Raw genomic sequence first — 23,727 nt, forward strand, 5'->3', positions numbered from 1 at the left:
ATAACGTAATTATGCATTTAATATCCTTTTAAACTAAATGCTTATAATAATAAACGTTAATGTATCGCGGTTATTATGTAATAATGCAGTTAACGCCAATTTATTTACCGTTCTTTCCCAACTTATTTACCTTTATTATTTTAAATCCCTTTAATCTATATTAACCACCTTAATGTTTAGGAAATTATGCTAAAAGCAAATTATTAGCTAAGGGGAATTTAATATAATATAAATAAATAATAATAGATTTTAAGTAAATTTATTATAAATTTATTATAAATTATAAATTTATAGTATTTTTACAGTAAATTTACTGTAAATGCTAATATTTATAGTGAATTCATGGTAAATTCATTATGAATTTACTATGTATATGTATATATAGGTAGATTCCCCGTGTATTCCCTTGAAATTCACGGGGGCATTAAATTTCAAACCTTTGTTTTCATTATTATGCTTATTAAGTTTTAATTTATTATAAAAGATAAATATTTTAGCGGTATATTATAGCTTAGAAATCTTAAAAAGGTAATAGCTTTAAAGGTTCTTATTGCGTTGCTAAGTTAGTATATATACTTACTTATTAGTTTAATTATATGCCTTAAAGGTTTTTATAATGATTTTTATTAAGTAATTAATTTAATATACTTTAATAAGAAAGCATTATATTTTATTAAGGTATATATTTAGCTTATTAAGGAGAAGATTTTTAAGCTTTTATATAGTGATAAAAGGGCGTTAGCAATGCTTAAAGGGCTTGTTATGCTAAAGAATATTATATACCTTTAAAGCCTATTACTTTAATTTAATGGCATTTAATGATAATAATAAGGGCATGCTTAATGCTATAATATTTATAATTATAATTCTTTTTTAATATTATTAAATTATTATTTTACTGCATTAAAATTTAGCTTGCAGTTACTTATTTAGCAATAATAAGTTTAAGTATAAATAAAATTGCAATATTTATAATTTTATGCTTAATAGGCAATGGCTATTCATTGTAATGACTTTTCTTTTGCTAAATTAAGTGCGTTAAGTAATGTTAATAAGGGTGTTTATGAGAATCTTGGTGCGTATTCCGCGTTTATAGCTAAATTTTGGTGCGGGGGGGGACAGCTAACCAAAACGATAGGGGGGGGGCATCACTTCGTTTAAGACAGACAGCGGATGCGTGGCAGGATGCTGCCAGCAAAACCGTAGGCTGCTCTCGGATGAGCACCTATTCCATGAATTCTGGCATCATCCTGAATTATATACTGTCTGATCGGCTATGATCTTTTTGAAGGAAATCCAGCCGACAAGTCCGCTATCAGCAGCCAGAAGCCAGAGTCGGGCGGATTGAGTGATCAGCGGGCTCACTCCCCTTGCGCCCCCCCCTCCTCGCGTCCAGCCCCCTTACGTTCAGCCTGATCACGTTCCCACTCTTCCCAATCGCGGTCATCAAGGTTGAAGGGTTCCATCCCTCGTTTCAGCGGCACCGGCACGTCCTTACTGGTGACGGTAGTCTGGCTCAGCGGCCAGCTGGCGAACCCAAACTCCACGCCCGCGGCCCGGAAGATGCTCTCGATTTCCGGCCCAAGCCCCTTGTCAAGCCTCCACTTAATTCTCGAGTCGCACCTGACCTGCCGCAGCCTGGAGAGCCTCCCCTCACCTACTGCCACGGCCCGGGCGATGCCGAGGAACTCGGCGGGCAGCAGCCGCAGCCGCCTGTCCACGTCCGGGCCGGTGATGCACAGCGACGTCGTGCTGGCAGGGAGGAGCTGGGGCAGGAGCCGGGTGCCTTGGGCCTCGTCGGCTGGGGAGGCCTGGTCCTTCCTCCACAGCGTGTTGGCGCTGAGGAACAAGTCCTCCAGCGCGGTGAAGTCCACCAGGCTGGCCGGGGCCATGGGCTGTATAAACAGTCTTTCGAAGACTGGCCTCAGATCCAGATGCAGAGTCTTGAGCGTGCGACTGTGCGGACTCAGGACCTCGATGGCTTCCCGTGGGTGGAACTGGCTGCGCCAGAAACTACTGCAGACCGAGGCAGCTTCGTATGTGAAGGAGGTGAGGCCACCGGTGCAGGACGACAGCAGGACACTGAGCTCCACGGCGCTGAGATGGCTCTGTGTCAGGCAGAGGGTCTTGAGGGATCTGAAGGTAGGTGCGTCCTCGACAGTGGACCAGAACCCGTTGCACATGTGCAGATTGAGTGTCTGCAGTGTACCCTGCGCCAGCTCGAGGGCAGCCGCCGCCTGCGAGGGCACTTTGATCATGAGCTCTGGCGAGTGGTCGTGCGTGGCGATGTCAAGAGTCTTGAGAAGGCGTGCTCCTTTGGCCGTGGTCATTGATCGTAGTACCGACAGGTAAGGAGTATCGTAGTCGACGATGGTCTGCTGAATGCTCAGGCGCTCGATACTTGGCAACATGCCTATCAGAATCGCCAGGAGCTCGAGGCCGAGCGCGTGTCTCTCCCGGAAGCTCTCGGTAGAAGTATATAAGTCGACATAATCCACCCGAGGTATATGATGAATATGTCGGAGTTCGTGTTGGTACCGCTCAATTGTCCTTTCTGGGGTTGGCGGCCGGTGTCTCCCATGACCAGGACGAGCATGATAACACGGAGGCCTGGCCTCATCTCCAGACTCCAGGCCGAGGCCATGGCCCATAATCCGGAGCTCAACGACAGCCCCGACATCACCGAGCTCCGCCGCCTCCAGCAGCCTCGGGTGCAAAGACACCCTCCTCACCGCGGCCGCGAGATCGGGCCGCCGCCCGACCGTCCGCAGGAAGGACGTGAGCCGCCTGTCCCAGGACGAGGGGCCCGACCGCCACGAGTCGCCGTACCCGAGCACGAACTCATGGTACAGGACCTGCTGGACGACGTCCCGGAAGCGCCTCGATACCAGGCATAGGGACACCAGGGGCTGGCGGTATTCAGCCAGGTACCAGGAGCGCTCGTGCGCCTGTTGCTGGTGATGATGGTCGGAGCCGCGGAAATACGAGTCTGGACCTTCTGTGTGGCCGTGACAGCAATACAGGCAGAAGTGCCTGCATATCGAGCCCAGCGTCTCTGTTGGCAAGCTGGTAATCGTTGGGTGTGTCATGCTGTGGGGTGTTGTCTTGGTTTCCTGAGTCTATGCTCTATTCGACAAACAATTAGTTACAATTGACGAGGTAAACATATGCCATCTAGGGGAGCAAAATCCGCTCAGTGATCGCAGAACGCCTCGGAGAGAAATACGTTGGGGGCTGGGGAAGGGGTGGCATGCTGTTGTCAGACCTGCATGATGAAATGGGAATAGCTCGGAGAACATGTGTGTGACTGCTTCGGAAAGTATTGATTCAATATTTCAAGATAGATATAATGCGCATTCCGTCTATAATGGCGGCAATTCCTCCCTGCAGTTCGGGCACTGCAGCCTAAATCTCAACCATCCTTCCAAGCACGCACTGTGGAAGATGTGCCTACACGGTGTGACCATGTATTTCCTCCTCTCCAGCACACCAGCAACCCCACCGCCAGCAGGCTCAACGTCCTGCCCGGCCTTGACGACCGGCACCTCCAGGGCCTCCTGGCAGATGGCGCACTCGATCGCGCGGATATGCATCCCCTTGACGGCAGTCGTGCTCTTCTCCCTGCCCTCCACGCTGCTCAGGCTGAGGGAGCGCACGCGCTCCAGGGTGGGGGATCCGGGGGTGGAGGTGGACGGCACGAGCCCGATCGGCAGGCCGCCGGCCTCGAGGTTGTCCTCGCGCAGGATGGGGTGGTAGTCCCAGGCCTCGGGCATCCAGCCCTTGGGCAAGCCGAAGCGCGGGCCGAGGACGTCCTGGAACGCCAGTACCCACAGCTGCGACCACAGCCACCCCGCCACGACGAAGAACGCCTTCCAGTCTGTCTCGGCGAAGATCACGTTGCGCTTGCGCAGGTAGAAGTACGCCACCGGTAAGACCCGCAGGACGGACTGGCCGATCATGAAACGCCATGAGAAGGCGCGGCGGCTGTTTCGGTACATGTTGCGGATGATCTGGGGGACCCAGAGAGATAGGTAAGCGAATACCATGGTATTGACGTAGAAGCTGCGGAGCGGCCGCCACCACGAGGTGGCGGCGAGTGAGAGAAAGCTTATGCAAGAGCCGGCGAGGAAGAGCCGGCCGATGATGCTCGAGAATGGGGTCACTCTCGACTGTTGTGCCCCGGTACCTGTCGTGCCTGCGGTAGGGACGGCTGCTGCCCCTGCAGCCGTGTTCTCGGCAATCTCGGCGTCGATATCTTGGTCAAACGGGACGATTATCGGCGGGCTGACAGCCGCGGCAGCGCCTGCAGTGACCGGGCGAGGTAGCGAGTCTTCTGTCGCAGCAGGCGTTGACGGCGGCCTCGGCGTGTTGTTGTTTGGAGTATGCTCGCGCTCTCGAGGCCGCCACTCCGATTCCTGGACCTTGTAGATCTCACCCAGGAAACTTCCTCCGATCATCATCGACATAAACAGGGCGAACGTCAAGACCAGCGCGCGGAGGAAGAATGGAGAGTCAAGGCTCAACGCGGCGGCAACAGTGAACATCATGCCATCCACTAGCACCATGATGGTGATCGTCCAGAAACTGACTCGGCCCATGGTGGACGGAGTGTACGATTCTCTCATCTGTGACTTGAGCAGATGCACCTGCCCGAACACGATGGCAGCCATGACCAAGAGATAGAGATTCAGGTCGTAGATCCACACCTCCTCTTTGAAACCAACCAAATGATTTCCCTGCGCTTCGGGGAAGTGCGGCGGGCCTTTAGATTCAAGGAAGTAGGCACAGTCCGGCGAGTAGACCACGGCAGACATCCTCATCTCCGGCACATGAGGCAGCGGAGCTCCAGTAGGATATCGCAGCTCATTCTCAATCTCCTTGACCACGTCGCCTATATCGTTCCCGGAGTGCTGCAAGTCATTGCCAGTTAGGGGATGGACCTGCAGGTAGACAACCCATTCGCAATGTGGCGAGGGGTTCCACGATTCCTCTACGCCCGCGACACTCGAAGTCCAGGGGTTGCTCTGGTCCGTAAAAGATGAACGTTCCTTCTTGCTAAGAACCTCGTTGATGGTCTGGTTCAGCAGTTGCTGGCTCGACTGGAAGAAACTTTCGTCAGGCGTCAGGTGCGGAAGGCCAAAGATCCCCGCGAACTTTTCGCTCGTCGTGGTGAGCAGCATGTTCCCCTGCGCCGGCCAGTGGACCCCATGCAGCCTCATCTCGTACATGCTCCCGCTCCCGTCATGGCCCGAATCCTCGATAATCAGCCCCGCGGCGACCTCGCGGACTGAGCCACCCGTGCTGAGTCGATGGTGCTCGTCGAAATCGTTGGCGTCGATGTCCTCTTCGTATTCCATGTGTCGCTTCTTATCCTCGACCCGCAGCTGCATCGTCCCCTCGGACCCCGTCACGTTTCTGTTCCACTCGCCGTGCGTCCCGCTCCAGCTCACGCCAGGCGTCATCGCCGTAAAGTTATAGTCGGACCAAGTCCTGGGGGATGACGCCTCTCGTCGAGTCCAAGAACCCCTCACCAAGCCAGTCGCATTCAACCACGTTGGGATGCCGGCCATGTCCCACATAGACTTTGTCGGCGCCCCGTCTTCCCTAGTCTCCAGGACAGGTTCACCATCCTCTGAGATCGGCTTGGACCACAGGGGGCTTGTACTCCTGCTGGTCTCCAAGCAGCGCTCCCTGAACAGACCCAGGTCATCCCAAGCGAGGCCATCATTCTGTCTGAAGCCCGTGATGTTGATATACCGCGTGTGCTCGGTCCCGTTCGCCGGGTCGCCCACCTGTCGCGGGTTGAAGTCACCCCATTTCGTCGAGTTGAGGACGGAAAACGCGTGGCGCTGGCGCGCGAGGCGCTCCTGGGTCAGGAAGGGGGTCGCAAAGTAGCCGGCCTGGCCGTCGCCCGACGACGTGGTGAGCCAGAAGATTATGAGGATGATGGCGAGGACGCGCAGGTTCTCCTGGTGCGGAGGCGGCATCTTGGGTCGATTGGGCGGAGGCTCCGGAGCCTGTGTGGAGCGGACGGTCACCGAGGGAGCATGTCAGGCTGTGTACCTAGGTAGAGTGTAGTCAAATTGCAGGCTCCTCACTCGGGCATTGCAAGACGTGGCTTATGCAGCGAGTCTGTCAACAGTGTGTCGAGCAAATAGAAGAGCTGAGTGGCAGGTGGTTATCGTGTGAGCAAAGGTTGTCCAGAAGTCTAAGTGGAATGACGCGGGTTCTCGCCCCCCTGGAGTACCTCAGCTACGGGTACCCGGGATGTCCTGGCTGGGCTTGGCAGATGCTCGGACTAGGGCACTTGCCCGCTAACAACGCAACGTCAACAGCCGGACCCAGACTCGGGCTGCATTCACATCCTCCATATGCACGCCCCTTAATACTCTCCGAACCATCGTCACATGAAGGTCAAACTACTTGAAAGCGACAGGCCAGGTCAACATTGAAGAGAACTTGTGCGACCCGATCGAAACATTCCACTCACGAAGATGGCGTCCAACAGCAGTGAGCCAAACAACCAGCCAAATGTACCGTCCTCTGCTCCCTTCCGAGTCCCAACTCGCCGGCGGTCGTATCTGGTTCCTATCTTGAGACCTGAGCTCGCGACTGACTGACAAACCCACCTCTTAGACGTCCGACGACGCTCGCGCAGAGCTCACGCAACAGTTAGATGAGCTTCTGAACACGCTCTCCAACAAGTTCGCCGGAGTGTCTAGTGAGATCTTCGCAAAGAGTGAGTGACCTCTTCGAGCTGGGCCCGTTTACATTTCACTGACACCCGTGTCCAGTGGATGAGATGTCTCGGAGAATAGACAGCTTGGAGGCAGCTTTGATGGCGAACAACGATCGGGATTCTGGCACGAAGCAAACATAGCTTAAGGCAGTTCCCTGGACTCTTGTTCACGGTGTGCATTTATGGATTATCAGCCTGAGCCAAGGATACAGTCATGTTACAGGACATAGAGATTTGCGGACGAAGGTGCATCATCAAGGATGACCATCATTTCCGTAGTACCAAGAGTCGATTCCAAGAAAGGTTTCATTCAGAGTCATTCCCATGCGGTCCGCCTGCCAGTGCTCCCAGTAAAATACAAGCAAGCAGTTATTGTTCCCATTCCCATTTTCCTCCCTCGCAGTTCATCGGCTTCGACGCTTTTACAACTCATCCTTGACCTGCTCAATCTTCTCCTCGACGAAGCGGCGCAGGATGTTGGTCTTGCTCGTAAGCTCGTCAAGCTTCGTGGGCGCCAGGCCACCCTTCTTCAGGATTCCATCCAGACGCGCGAGCTCCTTCGCCGCGTAGCCGTCGTTGCTCTTCAACTTGTCGAACACGCGGACATAGTACTCGGCGTACTTGTACTGGGCCTGCTCCTTGAGCTCCTCGGCCTGCTTCTGGGCCTCCGCGAGGGAGTCGGCCAGGATGCTCGTACCACCCGTGAACTTGTCGACCACCGCGTTGAGGACCTCGATCGTGCCCGCATAGCGGTCCAGACCGCCGCCGACAGCACGGTGCGTGCCGGCCTTCTCGTTCAGGAATGTGGTGAAGTCAAGTTCGGTGCGGCCGCCGCTGTAGAGCTCGGCCTCCTTGCTGCCGGGCGGGGAAGAACTTGATGGTCGGGTAGGACGTCACGCCCTGGGCCTTGGCGGTCGCCTTGCTGTTCTCACCCTCAGCGTCGACCTTGGCGACCAGGACGTTGGGCTCGTTCTCGTAGTCCTCGGCGACCTGCTCCCAGACAGGGGCAAGGTTCTTGCAGTCTGTATTGAGGGATAGATTAGCGACCCGAATAAGCGACTGGCGCAGTAAGTCAATGTAGGGGACTTACGCCCACACCAAGGCGCAGTGAATGCAACCAGAACGTTCTTGTCACCACCAATCTCCTTGTCAAAGGTCTGATCCGTCAGGTAAGTCACAGCCGAAGGCTTCTCCAACTTCCTCTTGGGCTTGACACCGGTCTTCTCGGTGATGAAGTTGGTCAGACTCTCCAGATCCCGTCCGCTGCTGTAGTCGGTGGGGGTGTCGCTCTTGCCATCGAAGAACTTGAGGGTAGGGAATCCTTGAACACCGAATCTACGGCCAAGTTCCTTCTCGGCATCGGCATCGACCTTTGCGATCTGGACATCCTTGGAGGATGCGAATGCGCTCGCGAGATCCTCGTAAACGGGGGCGAGGTTCTTGCAGTGGCCGCACCATGGGGCGAAGAACTCGACAAGCGTGGGCTTGCCCGACTTCAGGACGACGCTGTCGAAGTTGTCTGGGATGAGGTCGAGGACCGCGGACTTGGCAGCTACGGCGGCTGTCAGGCCGGCGAGCACGAAGCTCTTAAGGAGGACCATTATTGCTGGCGATTGGTCGTATTCTGGGAATCTTTGGGTGATGGACTGATGAGTGCAAATAGTTATCTGAGGAGTAGATCAAGTAGAAACTCAAGCAATCGAATTGCTTGGTTATAAGAAGAAAGGTTGATGGAATGCTTTGAAATCGGTCGCCGATTCAAGTAATATGGATAAGGTAGAGGACAATCTGGCACTGCTGCAGCTGTCATAAGCTGCCCGTAGCTCTTTCACTGACAGGCTGAGTGGCAACAAGGTCCCCGAGACACTAGACCACAGGGATGGAACAAGCGGGTCGGCCTGGCGGCCGCTAAGGCAGGCGTCGACAAGATAATGCGGGACGAATGCGCCACAGCTCTCCCAGCAATTTTCAGCCACGTTTTGGGGAATTGCTCGGAATAACTGTGGCGCCAGACACACCAACCCAGAAATTTCAGAAAAGGGAGCCGCGACCAAACTTTACTCCACTTCAGAACCACCTCGTCCAGCCAGATCGACCGTCACAACCGCAATCACCTACCTCACCCTCCTGAAACGACAACCGACCTTGACCGTCCTCCATCCCGTCAAGTCAAATCGTCAACCGACAACATGTCTCACGAATCCGTCTGGAACTCCCGCCCTCGTGGCTACGGCAAGGGTGCCCGCTCTTGGTACGAACACACCGACCCCATCTTGAAGGAAAAAAAACCATGTCGCTGTCGGGGCCAACCCGAACAAACATGAAGAAAAGCCTGGAGGAGGATATTTCGCAGGGATGAGAACATATGCTAACATGCGATTTATCTTCACAGCCGCGTCTGCACCCACCGTGCCGGTCTGATCCGCAAGTACGGCCTCAACATCTGCCGTCAGTGCTTCCGTGAGAAGAGCGCCGACATTGGCTTCCAAAAGGTGCGACCCGATCCAGACCCCCCGTCGCAAAGCAGCTTCGACCGAGACGAACGATAGAGACTAACATTTATTCTCCAAACAGCACCGATAAATGCGTCGCCCCGAACGGGACGGAGTAGGGATGGGCAGTTCTTTCGGTCGACACCACGATTAAAAATGCGCCAACGACGCCAACGGGGGTGGCACTCAAGTTTCTGGGAACCAACCCCCTCGCCCCTCGATATCCCCCGACGCGAACGAGATAGCATTTCATCGGCCGGCTTTGCTTCATTAGGAGTTTGATTGGTTTTGGCGATCCGGACAGTGGAAAATCATCCGTGGGGGCAAAGTTTGACGGGGAATCTGGGGGCAGAGGATCTGCGACGAGTTAGATCGAGTTTCCCATCCACGTCGGAATAGAGAAACGAGTGCAAAGACCAACACACGCGTGCCGCCACGCGGTAGAGACTTGGTGAATGAAGATGCATGGTGATTGATTGCCCACGTCCCGAGGCCACGCTCAGAAATCGGAATGACCTCCATCCACACCATGGCCGATTCCGCACCGAGGGGAACCAGTCTTGCGCATGTCTTAATGGCGACCTGGTCCAATACGAAGCGTCGCATTTGTGGCAGCACTCTTAAAAAGCAGTTACAGCCTCCATATTTCCTAACTACGTAGTTTAACCCGACTAGTTGCCCAATACTGAATCTGTGCCAGTTCCCAACCATGTCTAATCGAGTCACGCCCATTTCTCAACTCGCCAAAGAGCAGCCGAGCTCATCTCAAGGCCCAGCCTTTTGTAACTTGGGCCAACTTCATAAAGTGCCGCGAACTGTGTAAGTCGAGTACAAATCAGTACCCGGCGCATGAACAGCACCACAGGTCTTGAATGGATTGGCTGTATGTTCCAAGTGCGTGATCGTCTTGAGAGTTCTATCATTGCGGGTCTTGTCTAAACTACAGGATTATGACAGACGCGTAGACGCGTAGAGGGGAGACAATGTCCGTGGAATCCCGCAGGCTCAGACAAATGTACATAGAATCAACTCTCCATGGTATACGTACACTCATAACATGGCGCATTTTGCAAACTCCGTTTTTTTCCTGAACCTTTCCCACAAGAAAAAAGAGATTGCTGCAAATGCGAGACTCCCCTCTGGTCCCTTGACCGCGTGCAACACAGACCACTCATTCGGATCTTGCAGATTTCAGCTTTCATCATCTCTTCTCAAGTAGCTTATTTGATAATGCGAGTGACCAGGCCGGTGGCCACAGTCCTACCACCCTCACGGATGTTGATACGCTGGCCGGCCTCGACAGCGCAAGGGTTGTGCAGGGTGGCAACCATCTCGATGTTGTCACCGGGCATGACCATCTTGGAGTGGGCGTCCTCGGTGCCCTCAGGGAAGAAGAGAGCGCAGGACTCGTCGGCGGTTCGGATGTACATCTGGGGGCGGTAGTTCTCCATGAAGCCGGTGTGTCGGCCACCTTCCTCCTTGGTCAGGACGTAGAGGGAGACCAGGAACTGGGTGTGGGCCTTGACGGTGCCGGGCTTGGTGATGACCATACCACGCCTGACGTCCTCACGGCGGATACCACGGAGCAGGAGACCGGAGTTGTCACCGGCGCGGGACTCGTCGCAAGACTTCTTGAAGGTCTCGATGTCGGTGACCTTGGTCTTGATGACCTCACCTCCCTTTCCGACCAGCTCGACCTCGGAGTCCTTCTTCAGGACACCACGCTCGACACGGCCCGAGGCGACGGTTCCACGACCGGCGATGGAGAAGACATCCTCGACGGACATGAGGAAGGGCTTCTCGAGGTCACGCTGGGGGGTGGGGATCCACTCGTCGACGGCCTTCATCAGCTCGTCGATCTTCTGCTCGCCAATCTCGGGTCGCTTGCCGTCCAGGGCGCAGAGGGCGGAGCCCAGGACGACGGGGGTCTCGTCGCCCTCGAAGCCGTAGGTGCTCAGCAGCTCGCGCATCTCCATCTCGACGAGCTCCAACATCTCCGGGTCCTCCAGAGCGTCGACCTTGTTGACGAAGACGACAATCCTCTGCACGCCGACCTGGCGGGCCAGAAGCAAGTGCTCTCGGGTCTGGGGCATCTGTCCGTCTGAGGCGGCGACCACGATGATGGCGCCGTCCATGTTGGCGGCACCCGTGATCATGTTCTTGATGTAATCGGCGTGACCCGGGCAGTCGACGTGGGAGTAGTGTCGGGCGTCGGTCGAGTACTCGATGTGGGCAGTGGCGATGGTGATACCACGCTTTCGCTCCTCGGGAGCCTTGTCGATAGAGCCATAGTCAAGGAAGGAAGCGTAGCCCTTCTCGGCTTGTCGCTTTGTGATGGCAGCGGAGAGGGTGGTCTAGTCGCAAGCAAATGCTTGTCAGTCAAATGGAATCGCGAGTCGAACCGAGCTTGGGTTGGGATGAGCTTGGGCTAGAATTACCTTTCCGTGATCGACGTGACCAATGGTACCTATTCGATGTTTTGTAAGTATTTTGTTACCCTGCAATGGTGCTGGAGAAGGCACGAACCGATGTTGACGTGAGGCTTGCTCCTCTCATAGACCGCGTACCCACGGCGCAGGTTCAGGACGGGAGAAGTGGACTGTCGCTGCAGCGATACTAATGGGTGGGCGGATCTGAGAGAAGTGCGGGCTGTCCGCAGGAACGGAGCAACGGTTCTGAAAGAGGACATCTTGAAGAAAGGAAAGAGACGGCCACACAATCACAATAACAGGAGAGGAGATGGTTGAGCCCGGGATCAGGAGAGAAAAGCTGCAGCGGCCAAGAGGTCGGTCGAGGGCGAGCAAAAGTGAAGCTCTGCTTTCTGCCCGTCCTGCCGCATCGACTTTTTTGGCGGCAGGACCCACTTTGCCTCGGGCTCTAGCGCCAATCAAGCTGCAATTGATTTCCATGAGCAACTACGTCACGTGCACGCGTCAAACGGCGAGTCTCACTTGCACGGTGCGGGAAGAAGCCATCGTGGGTGTATTCATCCAGTTTCGTTCTTGCTCATCTTTCACATCCACAACAGATACCCAGCGTGACAGCTTGTCCAAAGGGAGGCAAGACCATGCACCGCCCAATTCCAGACCAGCAAAAAGAAAGAGAAAAAAAAAATAGATCGAATGCGACGGGAATTGAGCCCGACGTGGGGGTCGAACTGAGTCGGATGTTAATGAACAAGTTCCGGAACAGGTCTGGAATGTCTGAATTTTCTCTTACCCCACAACCTTGAGATTTTCTGTCAGAACGCGATGCTCGTTAAGAGTCTCACGCTCTACCGATTGAGCTAGCCGGGCGTCTCTTGGACGCTTGAGTTGAAGTCGCCAGTCGGACTGTTCACTATATCGGTGTCACCAGCGCTGAGGTTTAGGTGCTTCCCGGACGACGACCTCGTTCGCCATGTCTAGGTTCCTTGACGACGGCAATGAGTCGTTCTTCCTTTGTTCTCTTCCCATCTTCGATTTCATCTCTCCCAAAAGTCTTTTCTCTCCCCCTTCTTACAAGGTCTGAGCAGCTCTAGGGGATCTCATGACTATGGAAAGAGCATCGACATACTGAGTGGTGTGTACATGGGTCGCCAAACAGTGTTGGACATGGACTTGCCCTTGAATTCGCTGCCTGAACGCTCTTGGACACCATAATCCCTGCATAATCTGGTGGCCTCTGGTAAACTAGGCCAGGCCAGCTATGTAATGTCTCATACAGGCCAGAAGAGTAATCACACAATATTCCCGTGAAAAGTCAGTCTCACAGCTCCGGCTTCCAAGAATTCTCTGCCGTTGGTGGCTACGAGAGTCACGGAATTCCCTACTACCTTCAACACTCTCGACACGCGATACATCCAGTCCCCAAATTCTTCGAGTTGAAGCTCTTGTTTCCCAGATCCGTCGAGAGTCGACCTGAGTTCCTAATTCTTGACTATCGAGGGGTGCTCACTCCAGAAGAGGGTGCTTTCAGGGCGGTCGCTCAATTTGCCCTAGACAGAGTCTACTTCTAGTGTCGCCATTTCAGCTGATCGGAGGATATCGACCGGCACGCGACAGGAGGATCAGGAGCCCGGATTCGATGGAGTTGCCGATAGCAGTTCGCCAGGCACCTTGCGGACCGCGAAATTATCTACAGTTCGAAGAGGTTGACGTTGCTCAATTATCAAGTAGTGGCGTTTGGAAGGCTCAGTAGTGTGTATCTTATTCACTTCAACCCCCATGGTGTCTTTTGGCTGGGTTGTTCTGTAAATTGGCTAGGAGCAGCCAGAATCCTGTCAGGCTCTGAGACACCACCGGTTTCTGGGTCGCTGGGGCCGTTCATTGCTGGCCGACCGAGCACATCTGGATCAAACCGTGTATCGAAAATCATTGAACATGCCTCATGTTGCAATTACTTACTACATGTACAGTTGGGGAAAAAAAAAATGTTCTTCAAAAGGTATGAGTTTGCGGCAGCCACCGGATCCTCGCAATAAATTTGAGTCGCGTGCACCGCTGCAACCAAACTGCGGCGGTCTTGCCCACCAATCGAGTGATTGCCACCGCGCTTAGCACCTTTGACTTTTTTTTTTTGAGCCGCCCCCAGGCGCGCCTGTCAGCACAGACCATAGGATCTACTTACTGGGACCCACTTGAAATTCCTTAGCCGCAAGCGCGCCGACTCTTTCCAATCTTTCCCATCCAAAGGTCTATCCACCAGTCAAGCTCTCAACTACGTCAACGCCTTCGACTTTTTGCGCAGCCCTTTGTCGCCGACGCTCTCTCATCCAACGAGTCTCACCAAAACCTTCCACGCGCATCAACGCCTCGCCCGGCCCCTTGAACACGACTTCTCCACAGCCTTCTCCTCCCTCCGCAGCACACGATGGCCATGGATCACGGTCGGGACCCATGTCCCTGGGTCATTCTGAATGACTTCGGTGGTGCTTTCGCCATGGGAGTACGTCCTCGCCACCTCTGCGCATCGTGGATGCGGCAACTTGGCTAACGACCCTCTTAACAGGCAATCGGCGGCACGATCTGGCACGGCATCAAAGGCTTTCGCAACAGCCCCTACGGCGAGCGGCGGATAGGCGCCATCACAGCTGTCAAGATGCGCGCGCCCGTATTAGGCGGCAACTTCGGCGCCTGGGGTGGCATCTTCAGCTTGGCCGACTGCGCCGTCAAGGGCGTCCGGCAAAAAGAGGATCCGTGGAACGCCATCGGGGCGGGCTTCCTGACGGGCGGCGCGCTGGCGATACGGGGCGGGTTCAAGTCGGCGAGGAACGGCGCCATCGGGTGCGCTGTGTTATTGGCGGTGATCGAGGGTGTCGGCATTGGTTTCCAGAAGATGATGGCGGGCAGCACAAAATTGGAGGTGAGTTGCCCGACTTCGGCGCCTCTGATGGATTGAGAGTTGGCGGAATCATACTGACTGACAATTGCACAGGTCCCCATGCCGCCACCATCACCGAACGGCGAGCAAGTGCTAGCATAATCGACCTACGAGTCCTGCCTTTTCCTTTCCCTTGTTCACATTGTACAACCATCAGCCGGGTTTTCGGAGTCGGGAATCTCCACTTCAGAGGGAATATAAGATACGAATTGCGACAAGCCACCTACCTGATCTTCGGTGTTGTCACTGGCATAATTCGCATGCTCAACGACGGAGTCCAGGGGTCCTCATAGAATATAGCCGAGAGAAAGGTACGGGTTTAATTAGACCCACAGCTTCCTAACGTTTGATGGCAAGAAGTGCGTGTTGAAGTATAGCTGTTGACGGTGTCGCGGATATCCTAGTCGGACGCGACGGCACGATCCGCCAGCTGACTAGGAACTCAAGTCTGAACGATCCTCTGAGACTCGGTCGCTGGTCTTCTCTAAGTATACGGTCATTCTCCCGTATCGGTGTCCACTTCTGGCCTGGCAGTTCCTGCTAAACCAGCGGTGCTGGGGTCAGATTTAAGTTCGACCGCGTCCACGTCGACGTCATCAGACTTGGTGCGGCGAGGTCGCCGTCCACGGTCTCAAAGCCAGGTGTGCCGAGATGACTGCTCCCGCTGTCAGCAAGGCCCTCGTCGCCATGTATCAGTGACGGGATGTGTTCGTGGGATACCTCTCATTCGAATTGCAGCTGCTCGCCATGACTGGCGGCCCGGTCTTTGTCCTATTCAATCCGAAAATGTTCAACGGTCGGCAACATGGAGTTGGTATTGAACCTCTGACAGTACCGTGCGTGCAGGTCGGGCAACATCACGGCCGTATTCCAGAGTTTGTCAACCGGCAACACTGGCGAGACAGCAACAACCCAGGCCGAGGAGCTGCCGGAAGGGAAATGGGGAAGGCATTCCACCCATCCTCTATCTCGAGCTGCCGATGCCAGGGGCCTGCCAGTCTTGGGGGTCCAGCTGATATCCAGCTGCGCTAGCCCATCGCGGCGACATGAACAAGTCATGGTCAGACTGGCTCGTGGCACCTAGGCTATCATCTCAACTTCTCAACGGGCCCACATCTTCAGGCTCTCGGCTTGCCGGGCCCGTCGAGAATCTGACAGAAGCAGAGGTCGCCAATGTGGGCGCGAGCCTCTTCCAGCTGCTGAAGAGCCATGATTATTCCTAGAAAAAGGGATATAAGGTATATGTAGGCATGATGAAATGGTGTGTAGAGAAACGACCTACCGGTATTCTATTCTCGTCAAGTAAACATGGAACACAAAGGCAACATGCTACACTTAAGCGTATTCTCATTGTCTCTGAGTCGAATGCAGGGCTACGAGGACTAGATTCATCCCATATTTGACAGCAAAATATGCGGCTCATATGGCCACCGTTATGGCCTTGCCATGCATAGTTTGTGAGATGAGAGACAAGCCATGAGCCCTAGGAGCGGGCGTGTAGCACGGCGAGTCTGACACTAAAGTCGTTGCCTCGTCTTGCCCGAAATATGATTCCATCCCACACACGGCCTCGCATATTCGCATATGCCACACGACATGCTATGCAATCTTTTGGTGTTGGTTGGTTAAATATTGATTCAAACTGTGTTCGTTCCAAGTCCATTTCTTCTAGAAACTAAGCCTCGAAAGGCGACACTAATGCTCTATTGTTCTGGAAGGTTCAATTGGACCCATCAGTCTGCTTGTCGCGCGTGCGTTTTCCACTCATAGTTGCCGTGATCGTACGTTTCTCTTTGGTGGAAATTTGGCGTTCTATTCCATTGTTGATTTTACTTGAAGTATGAGTCTCCCAAGCCCTTTCCAGAACCCAGAATATATGGGCTATGGAATGCATACAGATTCGCAAGGCTTTTCGAATTGGAAGGAGAGGGGCATCGCACTCCATCTTAGGAGGGATGTTGCTGAAGGAAGGGTCTAGTTAGCAAGGCGGAACAAAAACCGAGTCCTGTGAATAGCTTGCATAGTCAACCGTGCTCATTATTACCGACATTAAACACATGAAGTCTAGATCACTGCAAGAAAACTCACCGGAAGGCTGTGTGCCGTTTGTTCTGCCAGTGGGAGACCTTTCAGATTCCAGATGCAGGAGATTACGGGCTGTCGGCCAGCCACGGTTGGAAAGCAGTAAGTATTCTGTTCCACTAGGTGCACCGCCTGGGGACACATTAGAGCCAACCCAGCAGAAGCAGTTTGTCTCTGAGATCCGGAGGAGATTTGTCTGAGAGAAATAGCTTCGGCCAGCGGCGTCAGTTGATCTGGCGCAGAAGGCGTGTGCCACCGCTGCACAATGCCATCAGCAGCTTTGCCATGCGAGGTCAAATCCTTGTTCTCTAGAGGATCCAAACTGGGACTCTCTCCTCAGACCGACACTTGCAAGGTTCAAGTAGCTACAACCAATTTCAGACCTCGCAATGTATTCTCTCGAGATCAATGCACTGGAATGGCGGATGTTTACCGTGTTTGGATTTCCTATTTCGGAGTAGGTCTCCAGTCCGGCCAATCGCGTGTTATACTGTGATGGCGAGGGAAGTGGGGTCTTGAACTCTGGGCTTCCCACCACACATAGGGTATGCCTAAAGGGGAGATGTGCATTCTACTACTCAATTTGGTGGATAAATCAGGTAAAATCCTTGCGACCTCTGATTTATACATCGAGACTCGGCTTCCTCTAGCCCGCATAAAAGTCTGTGAACCTATCTCGGCAGCCGAGGACCATTTAGGGGCACGCCGGTGGCAGGTCCATGGTACATCGTTTACCAGCCCCGTGACATTTGGGCTACTCAGCTTCAGATACGGTGTCTTGGGTGGCATGGCGCGTACGAATCAGATGATGAGGCCTAGAATTTTCATGGATACAAGATTACTAAGATATTTATCATGAGCGGAAAATGCATTTGTGGACGTCGCCGTTCAGAACAAACTCTTCAAGGTGCAGTTGGACATATTGGGATGCTGGCCTGGAAAATACACTTGCTCTCATATGATCTGATTAAGGAAATTCAATTTTTTATCATTCTATTTCAAGTTCAGATAAATCCGAAACACGATGACCTGCTCAGCCAAACAAAGACAAGAGAAAGGGAAAAGTAGGGAAAACGGGGCAACAGGGGTCAATCAACCCTGCCAGAAACAGAACAAGTCGTACTTGCCTCGAAAGACTTCCCGGGTAACTACTCTTGGGGTGGCTCACTTCGCTTGAGCGGATTCACATATGCGAAGTATAGATCGGGGAATATCATCGTGGGTAGCCTCCCATTGCGCTGTCTCTTACGGCCTCTTTCGTACCGTTCATATAACTCCTTGAGTTGTCTGAAAGTCTCCAGGATGAAGTCTCTATCCTTGTTGTCAAGACCTGGAATGGCCACGTGGCAACTGGCTTCGGCCGAGACGATAACCAGATCACTATACTTGAGGGATCCTGTTCTATCCGGATCGGAAGCTAATGCGATGATTTCATGCGGGGACTCCAGCAAAGCCGGTCTGGTGCGAAAACCGTGGACTCTGGGGGCTCTCATGAAATGAACATCCTCCATCAGGGCATGCATCGGCACAAGCCAACGCTTGGCGAGTCCCACATCACTGTTGGCTGGACCACAAAACGGGTGTTCTCTGTTTTCGTGGAAGGTGAATCCTTCCCAAAAGAAAAGGTCTGCACTCGGGCCTTGAGGTCTAAGTGTGGCGCCCAGAGAAAGCCGGTTGAGATGAGGGCTCTCAAAAGCGGGCTGGGGCCCAGGTATGCCGCAGCGCCTGTGGAAGGACTGGACTACACGGTGGCTCTCTTTGCAAACTTGGCTGAGTGTAGCTGCAGGGTCGTTCGCGAGGAGGAACGGCCTGTTGAGGACAAAGAAAGAACAGAAATTGTGCTCAAAAGCCGCATTATAAAAGTCATTGTAACCGGCCAGGTCGTTTATGTCTTTCCCGACTACAACGATCCTTGGCTCGAGGAGCCCGAACAATGATTGCTCGAAAACCATTTCCCTCAATTCGGTTGGCAACAAAGGAAACTTTGAGAAAGTGGCGGATTGGTGGTCCATGGCCATGATTGCGGTTGCGGTTGCTGTGTTAGAGTCCTCGGCAAGGTTGATTGCTGCAGGATGGTCCAGTTACTGAAGTAGGAGGGCCTGGTGCAGGGGGAATGAACTAGAGCTTGGATAGTGCAACGATACTGAGACATTATATATGCGGCATCAATACTGTTTTGATGAGATTCGACTTAGAGGACAAGGCCATTGTTGTTTGCTTTTGTCTCTGTTACTAAAGTTGTGTCCAAGACACAACCAGGACTAGAGATCCTATTGAAGAGACCTTCGGCCAATGACAGGCGCTTGGACGGCCCACTTGCAAAAGGAGTGTCTCGGCCGGTCTGAGGATCGCCATGGAACACCGATGACATAACCCTCAAGCCCCTCCGAGGCCCAGCGTGCTCTTTGTCACTGGCAGACACCCCTTCGAAGCTGGCTCCTTCGACTGGGCTACCCTCTGGTTGATTACTGTACAATCCAATACCATGCGCCATTTCCGCTCCGTGCTCTCCGATCTGCATCCTCGACTGTCAATCCGCTGATCCTCGCCTTCGTCTCGGTCGGGCCCATCGCAAACACATCATCAAAAGTTTCCTGGCCGAGCGAGCATGGGCGGCCAAGACAAGCAGGTGGCCTTCGAGGACCCTCACTCCAGCGCCAGCGACGAGGATGCCAAGGCCGTTGAGGTAACGACCAGTGCCCCTCAATGCCCCTCAATGCCCCTCCATGCCCTGCCAACGACCTGCCCTGCCCTGCGCCACTTTTATGGTCACCCTCACCCTCACCGCGACGCCTACCTCGCTGCAGCTGGACCGCTGACGAGAAATCACTAGGTGACATTCGACGCCGGCAGCGTCTACCGTCGCAAGAGCTCCCTCGTCCCCTCTGAAGCGCCAATCCCCAAGCTGCGCCAGCAGCACACCGACAAGACCCAATGTCTCGTCCACCAGTTCCTCGACTCGCAGAAGCGGGCGCGCCACGCGCAGCACGAGCACGCGCAGCACGAGAAGGGCAAGCAACAGGGGCAGCGGCACGTCGACGGCGCGTCGCTCTCCGAGAACGGCGTCTCTGACCAGCGACTCGTCGAGCCCAAGGGGAAGTGCGCCATCCTCTCTCGGGGCGGCGACGCCGACGCCGGCAGCGACGCCGGCCAGACCGACGAGCACGAGTGGGCAAAGCAGATCGCCAAGTCGACCGCGGACGTGGACAAGTCGCACGCCGAGGCCGAGCACGAGCTGCACAGCCGCCTGCTGACCAAGAAGCAGCTGAGCGAGATGGCGTGGGGCGTCAGGGAGCTGAGCCGGCGCCTGGGGAGCATGCGGCTCAAGTTCCGCGTGCGCAACATATTCATATTGACCAAGGTCTACGATCGCGACCTGATACCCAAGACGCGGGAGCTGGCCCGGTGGCTGCTGGACAAGGAGCGGGACGTGAGATATACGGTATACCTGGAGCGGGATCTCAAGACCAACAAGCAGTTCAACGCGGAGGGGCTGATTGAGGAGCTGAAGAAGGATTACATACAGGCCGGCGAGCTCGAGGAGGAGAATGCAAACGCCATAACGAGGCGTCTGAGGTGGTGGGACGAGCACATGTGCCGCACGAGGCCACACACCTTCGACTTCGCAATAACTCTCGGCGGCGACGGGACGGTGCTCTACGCCAGCTGGCTATTCCAGCGCATTGTGCCGCCTGTGCTGAGCTTTGCATTAGGGAGCCTGGGGTTCCTGACCAAGTTTGATTTCGAGGACTACCAAAACACACTCAGCGGGGCCTTCAAGGAGGGCGTAACTGTTAGTCTCAGGTTACGGTTCGAGGGGACCATCATGAGGAGCCAGCGGCGGAAGAGGGACCCAGGCCTGATAACGGACGGCACCGCCGGCAGTTCAAACTCTTCAAGTGAGGAAGACGAGGAGAGCATACGGCGAGACCGGGACCTAGTAGAAGAGCTGATTGGTGAAGAAAAAGAGGACGAACACACACACAAGCCGGACGGGACCTACGAGATATTAAACGAGATCGTCGTGGACCGTGGGCCGAATCCAAGTAAGTCTGCATCACTCGTTTTCGAAAGCTGCTCGCTGTGATAATGATATTGGTAATTATGGGGGGCTGACACAACCCCAGCAATGTCCTACCTCGAAATATTCGGCGACGACGAACACTTCACCTCAGTCCTGGCCGACGGCATCTGCGTTTCGACGCCAACGGGCTCGACAGCCTACAACCTCGCGGCAGGCGGCTCGCTCTGCCACCCGGAGAACCCGGTGATGTTGGTGACGGCCATCTGCGCTCACACGCTGTCCTTCCGGCCCATCATCCTGCCCGACACCATCGTGCTGCGGGTGGGCGTCCCCTTCTCGGCGCGCACGAGCTCCTGGGCCAGCTTTGACGGCCGCGAGAGGCTCGAGCTGCTGCCCGGGGACTACGTCACCATCTCGGCCAGCCGCTTCCCCTTCGCCAGCGTCCAGGCCGAGGGCCGCCGCTCCGAGGACTGGGTGAACAGCATCAGCGGCAAGCTCGGGTGGAACACGCGACAGAAGCAGAAGGCCTACAAGGAGTGGGAGCACTGAGGGGGCGCCACCGCGGCGCAACGAGGGTTGTAAGATCATTTGGCAGGCGGGTATATATTGTGCAGGCGTTAGGTTAACTACTACATAAGGGCGTTGTCCCATAACCTGGAGCGTGTTGCTTACCATCTAGACAAAGCGGGAAGAATTAAATCCGCCCAAAGAGCCGGCCGGGTGTCTGCCCCTGCGAAGATCGCGGATGGGCATGTCAGAACTAAAACCCGACAATAGGCCATACATAGCGAAGCATCATCACGATCTAGGAGGACGTCAAATCCTACCATAAAGAAACCCACCGGTCCAACCCGGCCTGCTCCGACGCCACCGCAGCGTAGTAGAAACTACAATCACACAGTAACGTGCTGTTGCCCCCCCCCCCTCTTCCTGTGACGAGCACCCCTGCCAGGCGCCAGTTCCCGGCCGACCGCCACACGAGATAGATCAGATGAAGGGCGATCCCCCAAAATAGGGCCAGCATGAAGACAGGAGTCGATCATCAATGCCACTCGAAACGTTCACACTGGCGTGCTAGCCTGGGGCGCGCTGCACTGCAAGCGATGACGAGCTCCCCAGGCAGACTAGCACGAACGGATGGCGGAGCCTGTCAGAGGGGTCGCTCCCGTCTACTTTACCTAGTTGCTGCTCCTTCTCACAGGGGTCCTCGCAGAGGTGTCCCTACTATCGTGCACAACACCACCCTTGTCTCTGTAACCACCCCTCATTGGACTGCGCGCCTGAGTCTGGAACAAGTGCAGGACCCTGCTCTGAGGACCAGTGACGGGTGGGTGAGTTTATTGAAGTGATCGACGACTGACCTGCGTGCCCCTGGACTAGACTTGCCGCCATGCAGCTACAGCTTATATCACAACGATGTTGGCGATAGCAATCTCACCACTACGCCAAGGCTATATACGGCACAGCAAGCCATACGGGCATTTGGATATCGACTTCCCAAGGACCAAGCTTCAGTCAGCCTTACGCCTCTCCCTTACGACCAGCAATATATGGATTGCCTCTAGAGCCTGTCTTCATCGTGAACTTGCCGGCCTCGACCGCAGCCGAGGAGGCTAGGTGGGTCTACTGGATCTACACAGTCAGCGGCACCTACACGAGCCTCCAGAGGAACCTCGGGCCTCTAGTAACGATATTCTTGGTGGCGGGTAAAGCTCTCGTTTTGCAAGTAGCCGCACAAGACGAAAATAATCAGAGATAGTTCCCGCGATCCTTATAGTACGGTTCCTGCAGCTCCACTGGTTCATGCTCTAATTCTTTCCCATTCTCACTGTCATCGACTTCCCGTTACCAATGGCTGCGCGTGCGCTGTTCCGGCGCTTTGAAATCCACCGGTTGAGGCCCCAAGATATGTCATTCCTAGGACCCCAGCTATCCTAAAGGAGATACCAGGCCGCCAAACACGCCGCCCTGTCGTTCTATATCCTGACAATGCTGGGTTATATGTCATAGATATCGGCTGTCAGGTCATTCGCCACAGGCGGGCCCTCGCGCCTGGCGGATATCCCAGAGTCGGAGACCTTTCGGGCAGTTGGTTGATGGTTATCCTGGCTCACCGTTGTCCCTGGCAATAGTCGCAACACTGGCCAGCCCGCCTGTTGGGCACAGACCGTGTGGAAACGATGGATTCATGAGTGCGGCAACATCGATTCGGGTTCCCCTACAATCAGGTTCGAGATTGGCTTGCTGTCGAGTGGGGAGACGCGAGGGAGTGGCGGATGCATCCGGAGAAGCAGGCCATCGCCACCCTGCGGGCTGCAGAGCGGGACGATGACAATGACGACAGGCTCACCAGCAAGATGATTCAAGCGCTGGAAGCATTCAGCACAGATCGGACCTGCTTTATTCTCCCTCTCCCTGTACCGAGGCAGCCGGGCGAGCGGCTTCGAGGACAATACGGCCTGCCTGTCTATGGCATCAATGTAGTAGAGTCTACCACTCCAAGAAACATAGCCAGGAATGGCAAGGGGAAAGAGAGACAGACAGGCATATGATATTTGAGACTGGTACGTGTATTGCACAGGTGACCATCCAGCAACCACCTGCGCCAGCCCCCTACATCCCTGCCTGGATGGTTCCCAACGGCTACAACCGAGCCAGCCCACCCACCGCTCCCCTATGGCTGGGATACCCTGGGACGGAGCCGCGGTGGCGGGCTCCAGAAGTCTAAAACCGGGACTGGGATATTCTCTTGCACCTTGGCGCGCCGTCCTGAGACAGACATCTGGTGTGAGTCGTCATCGGAACACTCAATTGGAGCTGCGACGATCCCCCTCTTGACTCGAACGGACTATCTCTCATGCTCGTTCGGATTAACGAGAGCGAGCAGGAGGCGTACACCGAGAAACCCCGGATTACATGGGGCCTTGCGGCAGACATGATGGGACGGATGGGTTTTTTGACTTCGCTTGTCAGAAGCTTCTCAAGACTTGGGATCATTTGTGTTATTGACTGTCTCCGTCCGGTCGTAG

General features: G+C 54.5%; 7 protein-coding genes across 7 annotated transcripts; 4 read left to right on the forward strand and 3 right to left on the reverse strand.

Moving 5' to 3' along the window:
- Positions 1-1,361: 1,361 nt before the first annotated feature.
- On the reverse strand, positions 1,362-5,987 carry INS49_014693 (uncharacterized protein; the record flags this gene model as incomplete). The annotated part of the gene is made up of 2 exons (XM_043175383.1): positions 1,362-2,998; positions 3,437-5,987. 2 exons carry the CDS (start codon positions 5,985-5,987, stop codon positions 1,362-1,364), a joined length of 4,188 nt encoding a protein of 1,395 aa, XP_043020340.1.
- A 507-nt stretch (positions 5,988-6,494) lies between these two features.
- INS49_014694 (uncharacterized protein) lies at positions 6,495-6,880 on the forward strand (the record flags this gene model as incomplete). Its single annotated transcript, XM_043175384.1, has 3 exons — positions 6,495-6,533; positions 6,637-6,739; positions 6,795-6,880. The coding sequence occupies 3 exons, from the start codon at positions 6,495-6,497 to the stop codon at positions 6,878-6,880; spliced, it is 228 nt and encodes a 75-aa protein (XP_043020341.1).
- Positions 6,881-7,161: 281 nt separating this feature from the next.
- Positions 7,162-8,340, reverse strand: INS49_014695 (uncharacterized protein; the record flags this gene model as incomplete). Its single annotated transcript, XM_043175385.1, has 3 exons — positions 7,162-7,594; positions 7,632-7,761; positions 7,830-8,340. 3 exons carry the CDS (start codon positions 8,338-8,340, stop codon positions 7,162-7,164), a joined length of 1,074 nt encoding a protein of 357 aa, XP_043020342.1.
- A 588-nt stretch (positions 8,341-8,928) lies between these two features.
- INS49_014696 (uncharacterized protein) lies at positions 8,929-9,288 on the forward strand (the record flags this gene model as incomplete). Its single annotated transcript, XM_043175386.1, has 2 exons — positions 8,929-8,990; positions 9,132-9,288. 2 exons carry the CDS (start codon positions 8,929-8,931, stop codon positions 9,286-9,288), a joined length of 219 nt encoding a protein of 72 aa, XP_043020343.1.
- Positions 9,289-10,451: 1,163 nt separating this feature from the next.
- Positions 10,452-11,920, reverse strand: INS49_014697 (uncharacterized protein; the record flags this gene model as incomplete). The annotated part of the gene is made up of 3 exons (XM_043175387.1): positions 10,452-11,585; positions 11,670-11,698; positions 11,758-11,920. The coding sequence occupies 3 exons, from the start codon at positions 11,918-11,920 to the stop codon at positions 10,452-10,454; spliced, it is 1,326 nt and encodes a 441-aa protein (XP_043020344.1).
- Positions 11,921-14,082: 2,162 nt separating this feature from the next.
- Positions 14,083-14,694, forward strand: INS49_014698 (uncharacterized protein; the record flags this gene model as incomplete). The annotated part of the gene is made up of 3 exons (XM_043175388.1): positions 14,083-14,157; positions 14,221-14,574; positions 14,647-14,694. 3 exons carry the CDS (start codon positions 14,083-14,085, stop codon positions 14,692-14,694), a joined length of 477 nt encoding a protein of 158 aa, XP_043020345.1.
- A 4,588-nt stretch (positions 14,695-19,282) lies between these two features.
- INS49_014699 (uncharacterized protein) lies at positions 19,283-21,247 on the forward strand (the record flags this gene model as incomplete). The annotated part of the gene is made up of 3 exons (XM_043175389.1): positions 19,283-19,360; positions 19,508-20,720; positions 20,802-21,247. The coding sequence occupies 3 exons, from the start codon at positions 19,283-19,285 to the stop codon at positions 21,245-21,247; spliced, it is 1,737 nt and encodes a 578-aa protein (XP_043020346.1).
- Positions 21,248-23,727: the final 2,480 nt, after the last annotated feature.

This window comes from Diaporthe citri, assembly GCF_014595645.1.
Source record: "Diaporthe citri strain NFHF-8-4 chromosome Unknown scaffold_8, whole genome shotgun sequence".
In the NCBI taxonomy this organism is placed as follows: Eukaryota; Fungi; Ascomycota; class Sordariomycetes; order Diaporthales; family Diaporthaceae; genus Diaporthe; species Diaporthe citri.